Consider the following 23231-nt stretch of genomic DNA (forward strand, 5'->3'; position numbering starts at 1 on the left):
TGAAAGGTGAAAGACATGATTTGACTCAATGTACTTTGACAAAAAAACGTGAACACTGTTCAGTGAACACTGTTCAGTGTTCAAGTTGCACGTCTCCTATGGTGTGAAAGTAGCCTAGAGGTTTTCACTTAAAAATTTCTGTGATTAAACTGTAATAGAACACATTATCGTATTGATCTTCTAAATCCAGTTACATGTAACATCGATTTTCGTGAAATTGATTTTTTACCGTTCCTATGAATTCTACCAGGTTCAGCACGACTACTTAAATAACATTATGTTTGATTCAACAGAATTCATAAGGACGACAAAACATCAAACAACAAATAAACGCTTTCTGAGTAACTGGCTTTAACAAAGCATGGCTTCACGAAATACAGTACGATAATTTAGAATAGTTGTGACAATGGTTATGCTTTTCGCATTATGGCAACACTGAGGATTTAGCTCAGCGACTAAAATCGACAAGCCATGATTATGTTAATCTTACTCATGATAAATAATAATAATAATATCGAGTGACCTGGCTGGCTCAGTTCTGGTGTCAGAGTTTTCAGGTCGCAACTGATCAATTTCAGGGCCTCTGACATGACCTAACGACTGCTTTTCAGGCAGCCGGGACCGACAGCTTAACGTGTCCATCCGAAACACGGGAGTGGCCCGAGATAAATATCTTGCCCGGGCCGGGATTTGAACCCGGGCCTCTGAATCATGAAGCCAGCATCTGATCCACTCGACTACGGCCAGATACAGTACTCATGATACAAAGTATCAAACTGCTTTGTACTATGATACATGGTTTTCATTCCGTATCATTCTTTTATAAAAATAAAACAAGATTCCTGTTTCAAAAGCATCAAAGTTGCTAGGCTGGTCTGAACTATTCATGACTTTTTCAGCATGAATAGTATAGTTGTATTATCCACTCAACAGTTCTAATACACATACATCACTTGGAATGGCATGACATTTTCTATTCTTTAATTCCTATTATTACCATAGATCAATTCAGATCAGCACAATGTTTATACTGTCTGTTCATAATAGATTTTTCTGATTGTTAAAAATAAATAGTCAATAATTGCTGGGAGTTTAAAGTGATATTCAATGATTTGAACCTGATAAATTGGATTGTTGAATGACAATTGAAATTCAGTGAAGTTTACTGTACAACATTCCTCTTCCTTCTATTTTATTGGGTGATGAGTGGAGATGATTTATGATTTCATATTTGGATTCATCTTTTCATAGTTCAATATTTTTTTTAGAAAACTAGAACTTTTAAAAATTTAAAATGTTTATGTTTAAACTTCTCAGGTGCTCAAAAACTTATTGAAACCTTTGCCTGTCTCTTTGTGAGGGATGAGTATTATTATCTTAGTACGTTTACTATATAGTCATATGATAATGGAAAGGTATAATAAAAACAGCTATAACTCCCTTGTTTTCGGATATTTTTGGAAATGAGAATTACGCTTTAAAGAATTTGGGGTCGCTGAATCCAAATCCGAAATCAGAAATCTTCTATCTATATTTTTAAGGAAGTTAGACTTTGAGAGAAAGTGATGAGTCATACTTTGAGCAAACGTCGGCTTAGTTGTTATTCGTAAGATCCCCATGTGAAAGCAAAGGAGAGCTGCAAAATATTAAATATGATCTTTGGTAATATGATCTTCCAGGAGCGAGGACTCTGCCATGTGAAACTGGCCTAACTATATTGTTACTATCAAAACAAAGATATGACTGGTATTACAGTAACTGAAGAAAATGAATATATCTCCTACAAGGTTTGAATTGATAGAATTCAATCAGAATGCGAAAAACTTTTATTTAAAGCTTGGAGCAAAGCTAAAACAAAATTCCAGTAATCATAAAAAATAAGTTCTGAACTTAAAATCCAACTTGAGCAGCTTCCAACTAGATTATCAGCATTAGAGAGTAAATCTAAGGATGAAGAAAAAAATATGTACAATTATAATACCGATGAAGAAGAATTATCTACTGAAACAGAATGGATTCAAGTAGAAGCTATTTACGGGTGCTCGAGCTTTTTTTTCGACTTAAAAAATTTATTATGTATAATAGCTTGCTTTCAAAGAGAGGAAGAAGTGGAGGAAAAGAGGAGGAGAAGAAGAGGAGGAAGTAGTCACTTTCAAAGAGAGGAAGAAGTAGAGGAATGGAGAAGAAGAAGAAGAGGAAGAAGTAGTTGCTTTCAAAGAGAGGAAGAAGTGGAGGAATGGAGAAGAAGAAGAAGATGAAGAAGTAGTCACTTTTAAAGATTTAAAGAGAGGAAGAAGTGTAGGAATGGAGAAGAAGTCCACTCAGGCTACTGATGAGGGTAATGGAGCGGAATCAGAGGACAATAGAGTGTGATACTCGAGAGTTTGAGGATGAACCTTTTTGGAACAATAGCCAAGTGTACAGGTAGCACAGCCCTGTCTCGTTTCTTCAACCCACAAAAAATATTTCTTTCAAAATGAGTTCAACTGTATGGTATATGAACTCCTCTTTCGAAAATTTTAGAGAACACGGTCGGTCGCTCAAAAGCTCTTGGATGATGTCAATGATGACCCAGATTCGCTCAAAAGGGTCATAACAGGTGCCGAAGCATGTGTATACGGTCATGACGTTGAAACTAGGACTCAATCATCCAAGTTGAAGCACACTGAATCACTGAGATCAAAAATCATGGAACACACCAAAATATGTCTGAGCTTTGTTACTGTCAAAAAGTAAACTATAGTGAGGTCCTCGTTATAATAGTAGTGTTTGATTAGCAATGGTATTGCTATCCTTGTCTATCATTCAGGTATCTTTCTCGCTTTGCTCTGTTGTCAGATCGTTTTTTAACAATGTAGAATTCATAATTAATTGACAAAATATTTCATCTCAATCATGAAAATTCTTCATAAAATTTTCGAAAAATATAATTTCTTGCTTAATAAAACATAATTGATCATTTTAGACGAGAATGAACCGTTAATATTATATCAATAAACCTGTATCACCTATCATATATAGAAGACATTGACAAGACAGAGGATCAGCAACGTATTTCTCTCATCTTTCTCCACTGCCATTATAACAAGGACCTCACTATTAACATGCTATTCACTTGAATCTTTGAATATTTATATGCTCAGGAAATGTCTACCATCACAATAGAGAAAGAAAGAAGGAAATCAAATGAGTGTTGCCCGCGAAATTCAAAAAGTCACCTTACCTTTTTGAACACACCTCATTCATACTGTATAACATTCTACTGTCAGTCCTCAGTCTCCACCTGTATCATCTGGCACTCTTTGCTTTTAGGTTGAAAAATGATTGGATAGGGAGCCCACATTCATGAATGAAGGAATGTCATCAGACTGGAGCAGCACTGCACCATATTGTTGAAAGCTCATTACCCAGATCCACTATTAGACTAATCCATTTCAATTATCTATAATTTCCATTTTTTTCACTTCCATAATAATTTTTATTTTAATTATTCATCAATTCTTTGTTTATTCCTCAACTTCTCATACTATATATAAACTTCTACACCTTTTTACATTTGTAAATAATTCCTCAGTTGAATGATTAGAATTAACGTTTTGGTAGATAGTTACTGGGAAAAATATTCTGAGTATTATCTCCAAAGATTGGACAATGACATGCTCAAAGGTCCGTCATTACATTTATTCACTTTTTATATATTTATACATTTTCACAGAGATCCATGAAGAGCCTCATTTACACAAGTAACTGAAACAACAAATCAACTTATCTAAAATAGTGAATTACTATTTTACTACAAATCAACTAATGAAATATATTAGAAAAAATAATAAATAAAAATAGATACACATGAAAATAATCAAATTGATTAGTCTACATAATTATGAAGAAAAATGTGAAAAGAGAGGAGATAAAGATGAAATATTTTCAAAGATTTTAGAGAAAAGTACAATTGACAGAATAATAACAATTCAAAAGTTGAGTCTTAAATACTGGAAGAATTATTGGATTCAGATCACAATGGTTCTTATATTCATAAAATGAGTTTGAAAAAAGATCAATGTGTTCATATTGTTCATAATGATATAGTCCAAATTATTATTATGGAAGTGAAGCTATAAAACAGTCGTAGATTTTTCTAAAGAAATGAATATAATGATGGTTTGTTGTAGCAATAAAGGGAACAACGAACAATATATCATCTGACATTCAACTTAGAACATTAAATACAGTTACTTTACAGTTCTTAAGGGAATAAACTGGCTGGTTGTATAATAATTATAAGCTGGCTTTAAGGGAGCTCAATAGAACTACAGCCTTTCTCATTCAAATCTCAGACTGAACTGATACAAAACTTATGCGGATACAAAACAATATTATCTTGAAGGAATTTCTTAATTGCATTTTTTTTTCTCTAATCATGTATCTTGATAATCATTTTTTCAGTTTCAATGAGTAAATTCATTTAAAAATGTATTGTAAGCGTTTATATTATATAAGTGTGTAAGCCAGTATATATTGTAATCTGCATAAATAAAACACTCAATCTATCAATAATGATAACAATATATGAACATGAATGACATAATCAGAGAGATCAGTATGATCATACAGGTCCATAATCAGACAGATGAAACAAACCTGCAATTGTTGAACTGATATTTTATAATCAGACTCATTGAAACTGTAAGGAATATTCCACCCTATAGGACCAAAATTCTTCCTTTCTAGAATTACTGCATGGAAAAAACACATGCCAAATAGCAATCTGGTGAATTGTCTATCTTTACCGGGACAACCATAGAAAAAGTTATCATCAGTCACCGGTTCCGAACAGAATATTGACATCATATTCTGCTTCAACCCTGTTGGGGGTTCAAACGTCATTTTTATTGCTCTCTGCAACACTGATATTGGTAGCTGCAAAAACAAAAGTTCAATGAATTATTATCTTATTGATTGTGAGCAAAGTGAATAAGAGCTAGTCAAGGCTAGTACCTAAGGTTTTTGGAGCCTTAAAAGGGATTCTAGATGAGGCGTGTACAAGTTGCTTCTACGGTGTCGTCCGTCCGATGAGTGATCTCCGATGAGCGACCAGGGAAAAAGTACTCCACTGTGCGATCCATTGATCAGAATAACAATAAGGACAGACAGACGCTCATTGTTCAGAATAACAATAAGGATAGACAGACGCTATGAATGGGAGGACTTTGGTGTCATTAATCATCAGAGACAGTGACGGGCGAAGGCCACAAGCTTATGTTTATACTCACAGAACGATATTGATAATGATGATTGAATCAGTACCTTCCCATGGAAAGGAATTATTTGTTGAAGAATATTGTATACAATGAACAATATTGAATGTTGAAACATTTGATTTGGGTATTGTCAATTCATGAAAATGAAAAAATCTCAAAAAAAATTTTCTTTCAATTTCTATTCGGATTATTCATTTTTGGGATTTGAGCGCCTAACGTTTAAATGTAGATTTTGAGCTCTTTTGATGAAATCTGTTATGTGAATAAAATATGGGAACCATTTCGCTTTCATAATATACTAGCTATAAAGATTGTAGTTTGGCATAAACTTGAAATTTATGATTGCTTGTAGATATAGATTGCTTCAGATGGGAAGACAATCTTGAATCTTCTTGATATCTGTGAAATACTTTATACTTATACTTGAAGATGAATTCAAACTGTTCAATGCTGGAAGCTTTGCTTTGAAGATCTTTGCTGATTCTTTTAGAAGATCAACTGATTCTTTTTTATGAGTGGTGTTAGGTACTGATACAATCATCATCATTATATTATCGTATTGCAAGTATATACATGACACTACCTATTTATCACTTGTGGCCTTCCTCTGTCACTGACCCTGATGATCAATGACACCCAAGTCCTCCCATTCATAGCATCTGCTTATTCTTATTGCTATTCTGTACAATGGATCGGCCAGTGGACTGCTAACCCCCAAAATCGCTTTTACTAGTCATGTGTAAAAGTCACTTTTTGACTTACCTCGGAGGCGCTTGAGGGCGTAAATGTCGGCTTTAAAGTAGGAAGGCTCGAAAACTTGTCAGTTGGAGCACTGTAAACTGACAAGAAGTACAGTGACTTTGAAGTCACACTTTGAAGTGTGATAGCCTCTGTAACAAGGAGGAAACCTTAAATAGAGGTTTCCAATAGCATTGTTTGTGTCCTGAATGGAATGAAACCTTTATTCTATTATGATGTATTTATAATGTATACTTTGACGTTTCCGATAGCATTGTTTGTATGCACTAAAAAGTAATAAAAATCATTCTTATTCTCATTCTTATTCAAGAAGTGACTTGTAACTTGCCAGTGCGACATTTACACTGGGGCACTCGTGATCACGTGACCTTCCACAAGAGGGTAAGTTGACATGTCTCGGGGTTTGTTGACTTGGCTTGTATTGGCCACACGAGACGTGTGGCCAGTCGCCAGTAACAAGTGGCTAGCTACACGCCTCGTCTAAAATCCATTTTACTAACTAGCTTTGGAGTGGTTATGATGCTATAATGAACGCTTGCCGCTAATAAATACTGGGGGCCTAGTACACTCTGAATGACCTTGAACTTTTCCCGAGAATACTAACTTTGGAGTGAATAGAACCTTTGATTATGGATTCTAAACGTATCCATAATCAAAAATGAGGCCAGGAACTGAACGTGTCTTTAGAGGAAGTGTAAACTCCAATTAGCCCTTAACTGACAAAATCGGATTTTACCACACGTTAATGAGCCATTATAGATTTTGTCAGTAACATGTGTAATCTTTCGTTAAGAAAAGAATGGCGGTGTTCTGTTTACTGTCATGTTGAAAGTAGTCTGTTGAGGTTATGTTTAATTATTTATTCAAGGTTTTTACCATTATTCCTTATAAGATTAATTTGTTGTTCCAATACAGAAAGACCGAATGCTAGAATAAGAGCATAGGAAGAGTGACAGTGATGATGAATATGTTGTTTGCCAACCTAGATGGATGAGAGAAAGGGTTGATGATTTTAATAATTTGGACGAAATCTATTTATTTTTTAATAAAATTGACAAGATGTGTTCTTCCACTGTTCGTGAATGTTGGGTCCCTTTTTCTTTTGATAGCTTTAGGAAACACAACTTTGACAGAATGGCTATAAGACATCCTCCTACACAGCACAGAAAGTTTCAGATATATATCAGTTATGTATCAATGATATGTAAAATATACATATCACATGATATGTCTCTGATACACATCAGTTAGATATCATTAATAACCGATTTTCAACATAACAAATGTTATCTTTTGGTTATCAATCAGATACCTCTCTTTGAAACTTACCCACAATGCATCTTTTCTGCTCATGTGCTGTGGTACAGTTTTGGTGAGCATATTTTCAACTTATCAGATGTTATCTTTCGGTTATCTATCAGATACCTCTCTTTGAAACTCACCCACAATGCATAAACTCTGCACATGCGCTGTGGCCCAGTTTTGGTAAGCATACCAGTTCTGCATCACTGAATTATAGTTTGTTTACTGTTCTGAACAAAGCTCAGGCTGGAGCTACCAGAGGACTGTAATTCTCTATTTGAATAATCAAATACAAACAAGGGGCAAAATTCAATCTCCAATTTGAGCCAGGTTATTTGTACAGTTAAACTCTGCATTAATGAACAATAAAAAAAAGCAAAAACTCACTAAATTTATTCCAATCTTGACTACTTGCCCTTCAAAGCCTTTATTAGGTGTTTTGGTCAGGTTCAGGGTGGGATGAAATCTGGGAAAAGACAGGTTTTCGCTTCCGGGCTGCCTTTTCGCGTTCAACTTGCAGGCTATGCACTGTGTTTTGAACAAAGCTCAAACTGGATTCTTTATGAATTCAAATCTGATTCAAATAAATTCAATTCAATACTATTTACGCTGTTATATTCATAATTCACACACACGACACTCAAACAATTATTTACAAGAAAGACAACGGGCTGATGAGACAAGACATACTCGACAAGGACATCAAGAAGGCCAAAGCAGCAGGACGGTCTGCGCTGGCGCAAACACAAGCCTGCTATTGGCAGAACTTCAGTCTGGCATTCTGGCACTACAATTCGAATTCTCAAGCCAGACCATACCCCCGCCTCTGATAAACTATTTTTCAGCCAAGTTACAAAACTGAAAAAACCAAGGAAAGGTAGACATGCCAAAAAGAACAAAAAACCAACACCAGAAAAACAACACGAAAGAAAAAATGCAACAATCACAACAACTATTGAGTTGGGAGTGGATATAATTTTGTTACTGGTCTCTCATGAATACCAGTTTTTAGGTGAACACTCGCCACTCGAACCTTGCCGTCACTTCCCGGAAACACTTGTTCAATGACACCCAGTGGCCACTGCAATGGAGGTGTGTTTGGTTGGTCTACTACCACAACCGTTCCCACGCTGATAGAAGTGGGTGATTTCAACCATTTTTTACAACTTTGAAGTTCGTGCAGGTACTCTCTTCTCCATCGGTTCCAGAACGATTGAATAAGTTGACTGATCAATTCATACCAGGTGAGACGATTCACAGGGACACTGTCCACGTCCCACATGGGAAACGATTTCAACGGTGTTAGAGTCAAAAAGTGCACTGGTGTTAAAGCCAGCGGTTCACGCAGATCCTCACTCAGTACACACAGCGGGCGGGAATTCAGGACACCTTCAATCTGCACCAATATAGTGTTCAGTTCCTCATAGGTGAGAAGTTGATTGCCAATTACTCGGAACAGATGCAACTTTATAGATTTGACATTTGCCTCCCACAGACCTCCAGAATGCGGTGAACCAGGGGGAATGAATTTCCAATCAATTTTGTGTTCGGCGAGTTGACTAGTCAATGTGGTTTGAAACTTGGACGAGTTCAAAAGTTGAGATATTTTTCGCAACTGTTCCTTGGCACCTACAAAATTAGTACCACAATCGGAATACATCACACGACAGGGTCCACGACGTGACAAAAAATGACGAAATGCAGCTAAAAACATGGGCGTTGATAGATCTGATACCAACTCAATATGTACCGCCTTTGTTGCCATACACACAAACAGACAAATGTAGGCTTTCAAAACACAAGGATTACGACGTCTCGTCATAGTAATACGCAGAGGACCAGTGTAATCCACACCACAATTCTCAAATGGTTTGCATTTTGACACTTGACAAGCAGGCAGGTCACCCATTTTCGGAATAATGGCATTATTACTAGGTCAAATGAGGAAACAACGATTACACTTAAAGACACAAATACGAATAATAGAGCGAGTAGACAGTATCCAGAACTTCTGTCTGATCAAGGACAACAATAACAAAGGTCCAGCATGACAATTCTTCTTGTGATGATAATCAATTAACATCAATACGAAAGCGTCAGATTTTGGTAAGATCATCTGATGACAAGTCTCAAATTCAAATCCAGCATGAGACAAACGACCGCCGACACGAATCACACCTCTATCAATGAATGGAGACAGGCTACATAGGCGCATAGAACAATCTTCTCCCTTCTCTAATTGCACAAATTCAGATGAAGAATGTATCTTCTGTACCACTTTACATAGATACCTCTCAGCAACATCGAAATCTGATTCTTCTGATTGGGGTAAGATTCGTAAGAATTTGAGAACAGGAATTACAATTCTCAAAAGACGACCATAATCCGAACAACGACCAATCAATGAATATATTGCATTGCTGTTACAATCAGGAGATTTTGTGACTGACAACACTGACGGTTTTTTCGCCTCCAGTGGATTCACTATCTCTTCCATTTGAGTTTGGATGGGCCAATCGCATTCGTCCTCTGCTATCCATGATGGACCTGAGAGCCACAAAGGAAAGCTTACAAGCTCAACTGGTGATGAACCTCTAGACAAACAGTCAGCAGGATTTTCAATTCCGGCAACATGCATCCACTCCTGTATACAAGAATACTGTATTTTTGAGACGCGATTACCAACAAAAGTTTGCCATTTTGCGGATGGAGCATTAATCCAACACAAAGTGACTGTAGAATCAGAGAGTGCGACAATACGAGACACATGACAACGTTCACTAATAATAGCGACTACTGAATTCATGAGTTCTGTCAACAAGAGTGCCGCACACAACTCCAAATGAGGTATTGAAACAACTTTAGATGGTGCTACCTTGAACTTTGAACACAATAATACAACTCTTTGCTCCTTGCTCTCCTTCTGCGACTTCACATAGATAACTGCACCATAACCAGACAATGATGCGTCACAAAAACCAATCAAACTGATGTGAGAATCCTGAAACAAACCAACGTGACGTGGAACAGCAAATTTAAACAATAGAGGCAACTCTTTTTGACAATTCTCCCAAAGAGTGCAGATAGACTCAGGCAGCTTCTCGTCCCAATCAGCTCCCAATTTCCACAGTTTGTGGACAAGACATTTTAGAAATAATGTAAACGGTGACAAGAGACCAAGTGGATCATAGATACGAGCCATCACTGACAGAATAGAACGCTTAGTAGCAACGACCTCACCACTCTTGACTGAAAACTGAAACAGATCAGTACTAGGTTGCCAATTCAATCCCAAGATAGCCAAGGAGTTGTCTGCTTTGAAATCCTTGTACAAAAACGATTTCTTTTCCTCCAAGAATTTCTCCAACATTGATGGTGAATTTGTGAGCGAGAAACCTTCTCCCTCAAACGGCTGCTTGGACTGACGATACAGCTCCACGGCCTCTGACTCTTTGGCGACAGATGTGACTAAGTCGTCCATGAATATGTCTCTTGGTATTCTCGCCTTGGCTGCTGGAAAACGATTTTCATCCTCCTCTAAAAGCTGGTGGACGGTGCGAAGCGCCAAATATGGAGAGCTTGAAACACCAAAAACAACACAATTTAGCTGATAAATTTCGATTGGATCCTCCGGCGAAAATCTCCACAATACATGCTGATAACGACGGCAAGAATCCTCCACTAATATCTGTCGATACATTTGTTTAATGTCGGCAGTTAGTGCGATTGGGAACAAACGAAAATTAACTAACAAATCAAAAATGTCAGTCTGCAATTTGGGACCAGCATGAAGAACTTGGTTCAATGACAAACCCGATGATGTTCCGGAACCAGCATCAAATACAATTCGGATGGGCGTGGTAGTGCTGCTTGCTTTCATGATGGCATAATGTGGTATGTAGTAACCACCTCGGTCTGTCTGATCTGCTACAAACAACATGTGACCCTGACGTAGGTAATCAATCAATATTTCATGATATGAAATACGAGTATTGCTGTCAAGCTCCAGTCATCTCTCCAAAGTCAGCAGTCTGCGTTCGGCAACAGCATACGAGTCTCCCAAGCTGCTGGGCGGCTCCGCAAATGACAAGGCAACAACAAAACGACCAGAATTCACACAATCTACAGACTTCCGAAAATTCACCTCACACTCCAACTCTTCAGTTTTAGTTGACAGCTTGGTGCAGGGCACGATTCCAACTCCCAAAAACGTTCCACAAAACTATCCAACAATGGACTACTAACGAATGGACTACAGATGGCTGTAAAACAATTCGACACATTTGTTGTTGAAGTGAGAATCGGCGCTCTCCCCATCAGAATGTGACCAAAGACACTATTAACAGTCATCAATTCGTGCGATTCACCTATACTAGGACTCCAACATAGCAAGTGAGGAACTAACTCCGCACCAATGATGCCATCTATTCTACTAGGAAGGTAGAATTTGTCGTCAGCCAGTGTGAGATTTTCAAGATGATGAAGTTTGGATCTGTCAATTTCACAAGATGGAAACTTGTCGATGACTTTATCTACCACTGTGGCATCCATTGGAAACTTGATGGTAGGATCCAACTTCGACTGAATCGACACACAAGTACAACCTCGAACTTCACTAGTACCACCACCGAATCCACGAACAACAGTTTTCATGGGCTGGAATGGTAGTCTCAAACGCCGAAACAATTTGGCTGTAACAAAATGACACTGACTCCCGGTGTCAACCAAGAAACGAACATCACAAAGCTGATCATTACAATCTCAAACATGTGCAGTGACGGTCAACAACACAACGGTCGAATTTTCTACATCGTTGGATGTAGAACAACAACTAATAGGTAATGTGCCACCTGCCTTGGAGTTCGATGAGGACACAACACCTTCATTGGAACTTGATCTGGAAAAGTGCAATAAAGAATGATGAGATTCTCGACATTGAGCACACTGAGTTTTACTATGACAATTTCTACTCAAATGATCCACATCAAGACAACAAAAACAACAAAACTTTTCTTTAATCAAACAATAACGATCTCAAGGAGTCATTTTCAAGAAACTTGCACAATCTACTAACCGATGACCCGGTTTTGAGCACTTCAGACAATTGGGCTTCTTACTAGATGCATCGTTAGATAAATCATTAGATTGAACCACAAACACCTTTGATTTATTATCCCTTATGTGCCTCATATTAAATGATTCAGTCTGTTTCTCATCAGAAGGAAGAGTCTTAATTTGCTTTTCAATGAATTTGACATAATCGGTATAAGTTGGCATAGCCTTGTCATGGACAGCCAATTCGAAATTTCTACAAGAACTTGGATCCAGCAATCTCAAGCCATGATAGAGGAATATTGAATCTGATAAATCAATGAGTCGCAATCTCTTCAATGCATTGATTGAACTGCAAAACCCATCCAAAATCGCAATACAACCTGCCTTGGATTCTGATTTTATTGGACAAAATTCAAAAATTTGCTTGAAATAGGCATCGACTTGTGCCCATGGATCGTCATAGCGGGTCAATAATGCCTGCCAAATTATTTGATAATTGTTAGCCAATGGTGGCAAATGACGACAAATATTTGCTGCTTGTCCAGTAAGTCTACTTACAAGATATTGGACCTTCTGCTGTTCGTTCAAATTCTTGTTGTCATGTACCAATGCCTTAAATAATTCATAAAACACCAACCATTGAGTCTGGTTCCCATCAAATTTGGGAAGGTCGATTTTAGGCAGTACCGACTTGGACACGACCGGCTGTGCACTAGCTGCTGTAGCTGCCGAAGATTGAGCAATAGTGACAGTTGCCTCTTTCTGTTTGAGAGTGTTATCCGCTACTTCAATATACTGAAACAGATCTAGGTGTAAGTCGTTGAATGCTACAACATGATCTTTATTCAACTCAAGTTCCAACTCATTAACCACTAATTCTGTCTTTTCATAATCCGAAATGGTCTGAGACACCCGAGGATACAAGATTGAAAATTGCTCAGCAACTTTTGGATCAGAGACATTTTTAGACAGGTCATAAATTCTTTGCAATCTGGCATACAATTGTTCCAGTTTAGCGCGATGCACCCTGATTTGTTTCTGTAATTTTTCCTCCATCTTGAACTCATACACAAAACAATTCAGCCCCGACAATACAAACAACGGACAATAAAACAAGAATGAGTTCAAAAACTAGATGAAAGGAAGAATCACGAGTTAGTAAGTTATCAAAGTTAAACTTTGATTATCAATTCACAAGATAAGTTATTGCTGAGGACAAAACTATATAATTAGATAATGTTCTTCCAATAACTCACAAACAAATGATAACTTGTTGAATTGAACAAACAAAATCATGCTGGTGATTAACCTTCACTAACATGTATAACATAATGGACAATACAAATTCCAACAAACAAACAAATTCCCAAAAAAGAGCACAATGAGCCTAGTTTTAGGAAATTATAATTTTAACTGAAATAAATTTAATTTCAGACAAAGAAATTTATTGACAAGAAACCTTGCTCTAGAACAAGGCTACAACAAACTTGAGTTGAGCATGGATCAGACCATTCTCAACATGCCAACATTGGACAAATACGAAACTGCTCAAATCAAATGTGTGTGAATTAATCAACAAATTACAAATTTAAATTCATCCGGCTCAGGGGACCATAAAATGTTCTGAACAAAGCTTAGGCTAGAGCTACCAGAGGACTGTAATTTACTATTCAAATAATCAAATACAAACAAGGGGCAGAATTTAATCTTCAATTTGAGCAAGGTTATTTGTACAGTTAAACTCTGCATTAATGAACAATAAAAAAGAGCAAAAACTCACCAAATTTATTCCAATCTTGACTACTTGCCCTTCTAAGCCTTTATTAGGTGTTCTGGTCAGGTTCAGGGTGGGATGAAATCTGGGAAAAGACAGGTTTTCACTTCCGGGCTGCCTTTTTGCATTCAACTTGCAGGCTATGCACTGTGTTTTGAACAAAGCTCAAACTGGATTCTTTATAAATTCAAATCTGATACAAATTAATTCAATTCAATACTATTTACGCTGTTATATTCATAATCCACACACGACACTCAAACAATTATTTACAAGAAATTTCCGATCGAAATTACATGACAAACACAATTTTGGTCTTGCAACAAGACAACGGGCTGACGAGACAACACAGACTTGACAAGGACATCGAGAAGGCCAAAGCAGCAGGACGGTCTGTGCTGGCGCAAACACAAGCCTGCTATTGGCAGAACTGCAGTCTGGCATTCTGGCGCTACAATTCAAATTCTCAGGCCAGACCATTTACTGTTTAGAATTCACCATTTTTGTTTTGTTTAAGTTACTGACGTTTGAAAATTGGACAAATTGAAATCTTCTAAATATTAGTGAATATCTAAGAATATCACTCATCCTGATATTAGACATATATTGTTCCAGATTACTTTCACATGAATCATTAGATAATTTTACACGACAATTGCGAGGGCTTAGGATAACAGGAGTGTAACTAGAAATTTTTTTTTCTATTTTTTAGTGTATCTCTGTGATTTTTTGTGCTCTATTTAGTGACACATGAGCTTATCTCAATGCCCTATTGTTTTACAAGTTGGGTTATGAGCCTATCTACATCGTGAAAAAATTTTTAGGATCACAAGAGCATATGATGAGTTGGGCTACTGTGACTAATCTAGTGTTGTTGGCATTTCCTGCATAAGTAGAGTTAAGCTTCTGTAAGTGGCTCTAAGCATATGTCAAGTCAGCTGATTTTTAGCCATACATGAAGCATACTATACAACCTCTATTTCAAGTCTGTCTTGTCACCTCCTTTTAACTAAGGGTATATTTTGGTTATTTTTTGATATTTTGGTTATTTTTAGATATTTTGAGAAGGTCACCTGATCAATAAATGGGTTTATTATGTTCAACAGTGGAACTACTAATTCTTCACCACAGAATTACAGAATTTTGCCAGTTATAGTGTTGTATCCATCTGAGTTGTTGAACATTTGCTTTTTTAGAAGTTGATCCAATCCCGTTTAAGTCTTCCAAATTCACAGAGTATTGGAGCATCTTTTCTGTTTTGTGTGTTACTGTTTGTTAAATTAATAGTACTGTGGTTAGCTTTGTATTTTGTGTAAAGTAAGCATTCAGCATATTGCTAACATGGTATGGTTCATCTACTATCCTGTTATCTTTTGTAAAGTGAAGGTTTTCACGTTTGCTTGCGTTTAGTTTGCTCCTCTCCTCATTTATAATACTCCAAAGCACCTTTGATTCATTATCAGCCTTAGATTGTGATAGCAGCCATCAATGCTTGTGGTTGATGTTCAGGTTACCCTAGTAGCAGGCTCATCTATATTTGATATTCCTTTAAAACTAGCTTACAATGCAGCATATAAAATCAACGCCTAGAAAATCAACGATTCAACGGACTTGTGCAACAAAGGGGTTATTCGTGAGCAATACAAAAACTTTCACAGAAGTTAGGTTCCTGAATCAGCAGGAGAACACTTAGATTTCAGTGATGAAGAAGCATAGAATAGGCTATACAGGATTGGGCAGGGAGGTATGGATGATTTCAAATAACATTTATACACTCATTTTTAAACTAAACTCAAAATTAATTTTCTCAGTGTGTACCTTGGATGTGGCCTCTATAAAAATGAAAGAGCAAAAAATAAAAACATTGATTATGTATGAATAACATCTGTTATATGCTGTCCGTTTTTGTCCTTACACTCCTGTGGACGTTGTGAGAAATTGTCTATACTCCTCAGAAGCATTGAATGTGGTACCAAGAAACTAATTATTGGCCCACTACTTTTTTCGAGAAAACGGTCGAATCGTCACTGTCAATATGCACCCAACGATGCTACGTGAATTTTTCCTACCAAATTAGGAAGACAACGTATGAATGTTTATTATGTATGGTTTAAACAAGATGGGCGAGAGCAGCTATGGAATTTCTAAGGCAGACCTTTCCTGGACGCCTCATTTCGTTGCATGGAGATGTGGAGTGGCCTCCTCGGTAACAGGACCTGTCACCTTGTGACTAAATTTTTATGGGGCTACCTAAAAGTGTGTGTATACATAAACAAGCGACGAGCCCTTGAAGCCCTGAGTGAAACAATAACACAATTAAACCGAGTGGGTACCACATGCAATGCTTTAGAAGAGTATGGACAACTTCTCACAACGTCTACAGACAGGAGTGTATGGACAAAAATGGACAGCATTTGACAAATGTTATTTTTTTACATAATCAATATTGAAGTTTTCCCTCTTTAATTTTTATCAAGGTGACATCCAAGATACACACTAAAAAAATAAATTTTGAGTTTTTCTTGAAAATGAGTGTGTAATTGTTATTTCAAATCAGCCATCCCAACCCAGTATTATTGCTTACAGAATATCATTTAAGTTCATTGGAAGAGTTCATTGAAAAAAATTAAATCCATTGTGATTTCAGATAGTTTTCCTGATATATAAATAAAGAAGAATTCATTGAAGATTAATTACATCATTATTATGATTCAATAACTTTTTGTGTAGTTGAGAAGTTGATATTGTGGTAATTATTCATATTAAATAAAAAAAATACAAAATTTCCAAAAAACCACAGATTTATTGATAGTTAGAAAGACCAGTTTCGGTTATTACACCATTGTCAATCTCTGATAAACTCATCAGAGTGAGATTAACTCATCAGATAAACTCTGATGAGTTTATCAGAGATTGACAATGGTGTAATAACCGAAACTGGTCTTTCTAACTCATCCATCAACTCATAAACTCATCAGAGTTTATCAGAGATTGACAATGGTTTATTAACCGAAACCGTTCTTTCTAACTATCAATAAATCTGTGGTTTTTTAACAATTTCGTAATATTTTCATTGGATATAATTCAATGATCTATTATTATCTCATTTTCATTTTGTTTATTTGTTTAATAGTAGGCTGTAATTAAATGATAGAATTATTGAGATAACCGCTGTAGGTCGATTATTCCAGTAATAAAAATAAAATGATAGTAGTATTTTTCAACTTGCCTAAAATATTATTTGTCTTCATTTGATTATTTTTTGTATATTTGAAAATTATTCATTGTTTTTTTCAAGTGATATCACTTCAAGAATAGCAAGGAATAATGAGCAAGAAAACATCCTAACAAAGTCATTTGTGAAATATATTGGAGTAACAAAAGCGTAAGTCAGAAGTAAATTTTTCAATTTAAATTTGTTCGATGAAATTCTGTTTATTTTTTCTATGAGTTGTATAATAATGAAGCAGTAAGAATCATATTCAAATACTGTATAATTGTTTCAGTCATAGAAATTCTATAAATTGCAGGAAAAATGGAAAATTAATTTTTAAATCATTTTTTAGGCTGTACAGAAAAATTGTCATTTGTAGATATGCTCAAAATAATAAATAAATGAATTTATTAGCCAATCAACAGGATTTCACAATTTGACATATAGGCCAGTCAATATAACAGTAACGAACAGGGGTGCGCAGCCCCCCCCTAGGGCAATGGCGCATGCCCCCCTCAATCCAAGTGTAATTCCCCCCCCAAAGTACCCCAATTCCCAACCATTTAGTTTTTAACATTAGTCAGTGTATTTAAGACAATAAAATTCACATCTTACATTCTAATCTTCCAAAGGACATTATTCACCTTTGGACTTGTGAGGAATTCTTTCTGTTTTCATAATATTGTAAAAATATATACCATCGTTTCTTATCTCTTTTAAAATAGAAATAAAGTATCTTTTTAAAATTATTTTTGAGACTAGCAGTGCACCCGTTCTTGTTCAGGAGGACTAAAAAGTACTACATCACATCAGGAAAAACTACATGACTAATATTTCAATAGGATATTAAAATATAAGTAAGGGAGGTTTTGTTTTTCAAATGTGAAGGTTACTTATAAAAAGTTTTTTTTCGAAAATTCTCCAATTTTTCTCGATGGTTCTATATGTATCTTGTGGCGCTGAATTCTAATCTGAAATTTGCTGACATGCCAGAGGGCATGTCATCCCCAAAATTTTGGGCTTTTTTAAGTTTTCCATTTGATCTCAAGAACCTTGAATTTTTCGAGAAAGAGCATTCTCTATATAAAATTAAAGATAATAAAATTTCCAATGAATAGAGTGGTAGCGCAGGACTACTTTTTGGATTTTTTATCTGAAGTGTTCCACAAGATACACAACTTTAAATGTGCGAGAAATTTGTGATATTTCCCCCATTTTCACAGTCCCGCATATGCAACGTTGCGTATCTTGTGGAACATCTCAGATAGAAAATCCAAAAAGTAGTTGAGGTTGTGATGAATTTTCTCTTTTCACTCCCATGAATAAACTTCTGTTTTCAATACAGTTCAAAAGTTACAGTCAATTAAATGATGATTTTTATTTTCTCATTTTTCTTGCGATTTTACTGTTATTAAAGAGTCTCTAAAATGAGTACAATACAAGACAGAAACTTGCAATGGGTCTTACATGAGAGAAAATTCCATGCTCTATGAGCTGAGTTGCCTTAAATTGATCTTGCATTACTGTTCATATCGAAAAACTGTCGAGACTGTAAAAAAGAGAAAAATATCGCAAATTTCTTGATTTTTTGAAACAAACGTATCTTACTTCACGATTGTATTTTTACAAAAATCATTAACCTCACATAAAAGAGGAGATTTTTTCCTTCAAATCAAGACCAAGTATCATTTTGTGTTACCGAGACACACAGTTTTGAATAAAAACGGTCATTTTTCTATGCATTGGAATATAGGTTGAAATACACTAAAGAAGGAATTTCCTATTTTTTTAACAAATTCCACTGTGATGATAAATGATTACCAACTGCCTTGACGAGCTGATATTAACGAGCTGTAGTACGAGGAGATGTGATCATTCAGTCAAAAGTTATAAGTGTTTAAAGCTCTGATCCTGGACATATCATTATGTGTGCCCCCCACTAGGAAATACTAAAATCTAACAAGTGATTATCATAGAACATATTCCTTGTAAGGTTATTTCAGCCGAAATATGTTTCTTTTTGTTAGGAAGTCCATGAAAAGGTATTATAATGAAAATTTGAATTTTGGTTGTAGGACATGATTTTCTATTCTTGGGTGTAATCCCCCTCCCACCAATACTAAATTCAAAAATAGGTACCTAACGAATTCTGTTCAGAATTATCAATATTGTTAATTCACATGATGTGTGGTTTTCAATAATTACTAGAAAAAGATCTTAGTTGTATAGGGTAGAAGTGGTAGGTTTGCATGATTTTGAAAATCCCTTGAAAAATACCCGTTTTTCGAGAACTCTTAGCTCCAGAATCAAAAATCGTAGAGTTCCGCGCGACCACTTAATTTATTGAAAATTTGATTATCTTTAATATTCTAGAGAATTCTTTTTCTTGAAAAGTTAAAGGTGCTCAAGATTAAATGGAAAACTTGAAAAAAGTCCGAAATTTTGGGGTTTTTGGGAGTTTTGGGGGTGAAGCCGCCCTCTGGCGTGTCAGCAAATTTCAGATTAGAATCCAGCGCCCCAAAATACATTTAGAACCGTCGCGAAAAATTCTTTCAGGACTATTATACAAAACAGAAAAAACTTACGCTCTAAAGAATTTGGGGTCGCTGAATCCAAATCCGAAATCACAATCTTTCTATCTTCATTTTCAAGAAAGATAGATTTTGAGAAAAAGTGAGGACCGGAGAGACGTAGAATCACCATGTGAAAGCGACGATATGTCCGCTAGTATCTCGATCCAAACGGGTTTCTGCTTGCCTCGAGGGGAAAAGACGTGACAAAAGGAGGTTCCTGGCTGGGAGTCACCATGTGAAAGACATGATTGGACTCAACGTACTTCGACAAAAAAACGTGAACACTGTTCAGTGTTCAAGTTGCACGTCTCCTATCGTGTGAAAGTGGCCATACTTCGCCGTGCTTGCGCACTGCTATGGCCGGGCTTACGCCCTGCGGGTGGCCGGGCTTGCGCCCTGCGGGTGGCCGTGCTCTCGCACTGCCCTACTTCGCCATGCTTGCGCACTGCTATGGTCGGGCTTCCACCCTGCGGGTGGCCGTGCTCTCGAACTGCCTCACTTCCAGCATCAGACAGCTGGGATTAATCTCCAACACGACCATGAACTCGTCGAGGCTTCAACAATAGTCAGCTGAGATACAACTCCAATAATTCCAGGAGCTCGTCGAGGTAACAGCAGTAGTCAGCTGAGGCTCAGCTCCAATAAACTCAGGAGCTCGTCCAGGAAGTAGACTCAAGAGTTGAAGACCCATTTCTCAAGGAGAAACATGATACAGAACAATATAACACTTCACAAGAGGCAGAAAAGTCAGAGTGATAGATACACACAGCTAGTTCTGTGTATCAGCAGCTTGTGGCCACAATGAAAGATGAGAGATGATAATGTGATGTAGAAAGTTGAATTATACGGTTGACATGAAGCCACTAGTTGTAATGTTGCTCGGTGCATCTCGATTTTATATCACAAGTACATTTGTTTGAAATAATAATTACATTTCTATCTGTTATAAGGATCACAGCCTCCTCACTATATCACAATAATGAAATCGAAACTATAAATCTCAACTCAATATTCCACTTCTCACTGTTCATTTCCATTATGTAGTCGATCACAATATTAACTTATTCAAAGTAATCATCCATTGGATATGAGTGACAGTGTGTTTATTAATAACAGATAACATCTGCTAATCAATTCACAAACAGTGAACATTTATGCTCCATCTTTCTTTCTCAGTTCAAGACTTATTTCACCCCGAAATAAATCTTAATTACTTTTTCGAAGTAATTATTCACACAAGGCGTGTATAATTACACAACAGCTGTTAATTGATTCACACTCAGTGAATATTGATTTTCCGAAAAATAATCACAACAATCAGCACAAATAATAGTAATTGAATAAATTAATACACTGTCAATAATAACCCATGATGGTAGGCTGAGTAAAAATTAGATTCACTCTCAAGACGTGATCTAATTCCAAAACTAACAATATCAAACTCAGACTGACTCAATAACAGCATATCTGGGAAAACTAGAATTCTCATGAATTCAATTTTATAAATTATTATTGGCAAGGAGAAAGTAATTCTCTTCCACAGACTAGAAGCTTGGCGATAGCAGTTAGCCAGTTGAGATAATGTTTTTCTTATCTTCACAGCACAGCACAACTTACTTTTCAATCCAACATAGAATTAATTCCAATTGAAATAATAAATATTTTATTCCAATTCATAATCTGAAGCCAATAACCCCCCATTGTAAGTACATCTCGACTCACAATCAAACGCAATTTATTCATTCCACATGAATAATTAATTGCAACGTAGTTCACTTCATCTCATAGTATCATAACAGCAGTTCATCAACTGTATTGCAACACTTTACAACGAATTAAAGCAATTACCACCAGCTTCATTCAATAATTTCAATTATTATAATCATTACCTCATGGTTAAAATATTATTCAGATCATACTGATCTATAATATTCTCTTATATTCTCTATCCACTTATTTCGCCATCAACTATTTATGACAAATAGAAAACAAGCTACTACAAATCATGTTTGTTAACCTGTGCTTGGTTACAACAATATCGGTAATATTCCGATCGAGAAAACTTAGTCTAGTTGGAATCGACTTTAGCTGTTATTAACTAGTCATAGACTGTAAAAAATTTTCTTGATTACCCATGCTTGGTCACATCATAATATTGTAGATGAATTTCAAACTGAAATAATTGGGATTGCCTTCAGATCAAGAGAAACTCATTAATCCATCAACAATAATTTTCCATCTATTTCAGCCAGTGCTTTATGACTGATTATAATAATTAAACTGTAATGGTTGAGTTGCCATTAAGTTCAAGTAGAACTCTATTTTATAAGAAAAAATAAACGGAATAATATATGCTGTTTCATTTTAATAAACTATTGACCAATTTCTTTCAATAACAATAATATCTCAGTCTTTTAAAATCTCATTATTTTCGGAATCGTGCTAGTGCAAATAATTTTCCAAATTCGGCTGATAAATTTGTGCTAATAATTCTAAATAAATTTTCTTCAATTTCTATGTAATTTTGTCTTTGATAACAAAATTCAAATGTCCTCATTTTAAATGGGATAATATATCAATCAGGAATAGCTCTTCAGCTGTGATATGATTGAACTCTTTCTCATCATCCAGATAGGCAGCGACCATCTATAGACGCGCTCGGCCTCCTGCTGTTCATCCGCTTGAATTCTATCCGTTTTTTCCGCAACCTCTCCATCTCCATCCTCTTCCTCATCTTCGGGCAGGTGTGACTGGAGCTTGATGCCTTTCTTGTGCATAGTAAACCTCTTACCGGCACTCAACATTTCCTCGACCTCATATGGGCCAGAAAATTCTGGCGCTAACTTCGCGGCAAGCTGATTAGCACCCGAGGATAGGTGACACTCCTTCCTGTAGTCTAGCTGTCCAGAGTTAACTTTCATCGTCCTCTTTTTCCAATTATAATAACAGTTGGCATCATAACTCTCGTTTACAATATTCGAGACAAATTGTTGTGTAGTTTTCAGCACCGGCAGTCTTCTTGACTGCACTGCTCGACGATGATTTCCAGCTCCTTGCTGAAATTTATCCTCCTTCTTCCGCCTCCGGTACAGCTTTTCTGAACAATCGAACCTCCATTGTCCCGGCAGTTTACAGTGAATAAATTCTCCACAGGCGGGAGAAATTTTCTCAGAGATAAATTACCTTTTCCTTGTCTTCTCCACTGCTCCCAGGTGCTTCTGGACTTAAAAATTTCTTCTTCTCCTTCTTCTTAACAGGAATAATTTTGGGTGGCTTCCTCGACCTTCACATGT

General features: G+C 36.3%; 1 protein-coding gene across 1 annotated transcript in view; it reads right to left on the bottom strand.

Annotated features, from left to right (window-relative positions):
• The window catches only part of LOC120354997 (dynein heavy chain 7, axonemal-like), a 423355-nt gene that overhangs the window by 56161 nt on the left and 343963 nt on the right, over positions 1-23231 (bottom strand). The window contains exon 10 of the mRNA XM_039443220.1: positions 4642-4920. Within this exon, the coding sequence (XP_039299154.1) occupies positions 4642-4920 (279 nt within the window). The remainder of the gene's footprint in view (positions 1-4641; positions 4921-23231) is intronic.

Source organism: Nilaparvata lugens, chromosome X (genome assembly GCF_014356525.2).
Source record: "Nilaparvata lugens isolate BPH chromosome X, ASM1435652v1, whole genome shotgun sequence".
Classification (NCBI taxonomy): Eukaryota; Metazoa; Arthropoda; class Insecta; order Hemiptera; family Delphacidae; genus Nilaparvata; species Nilaparvata lugens.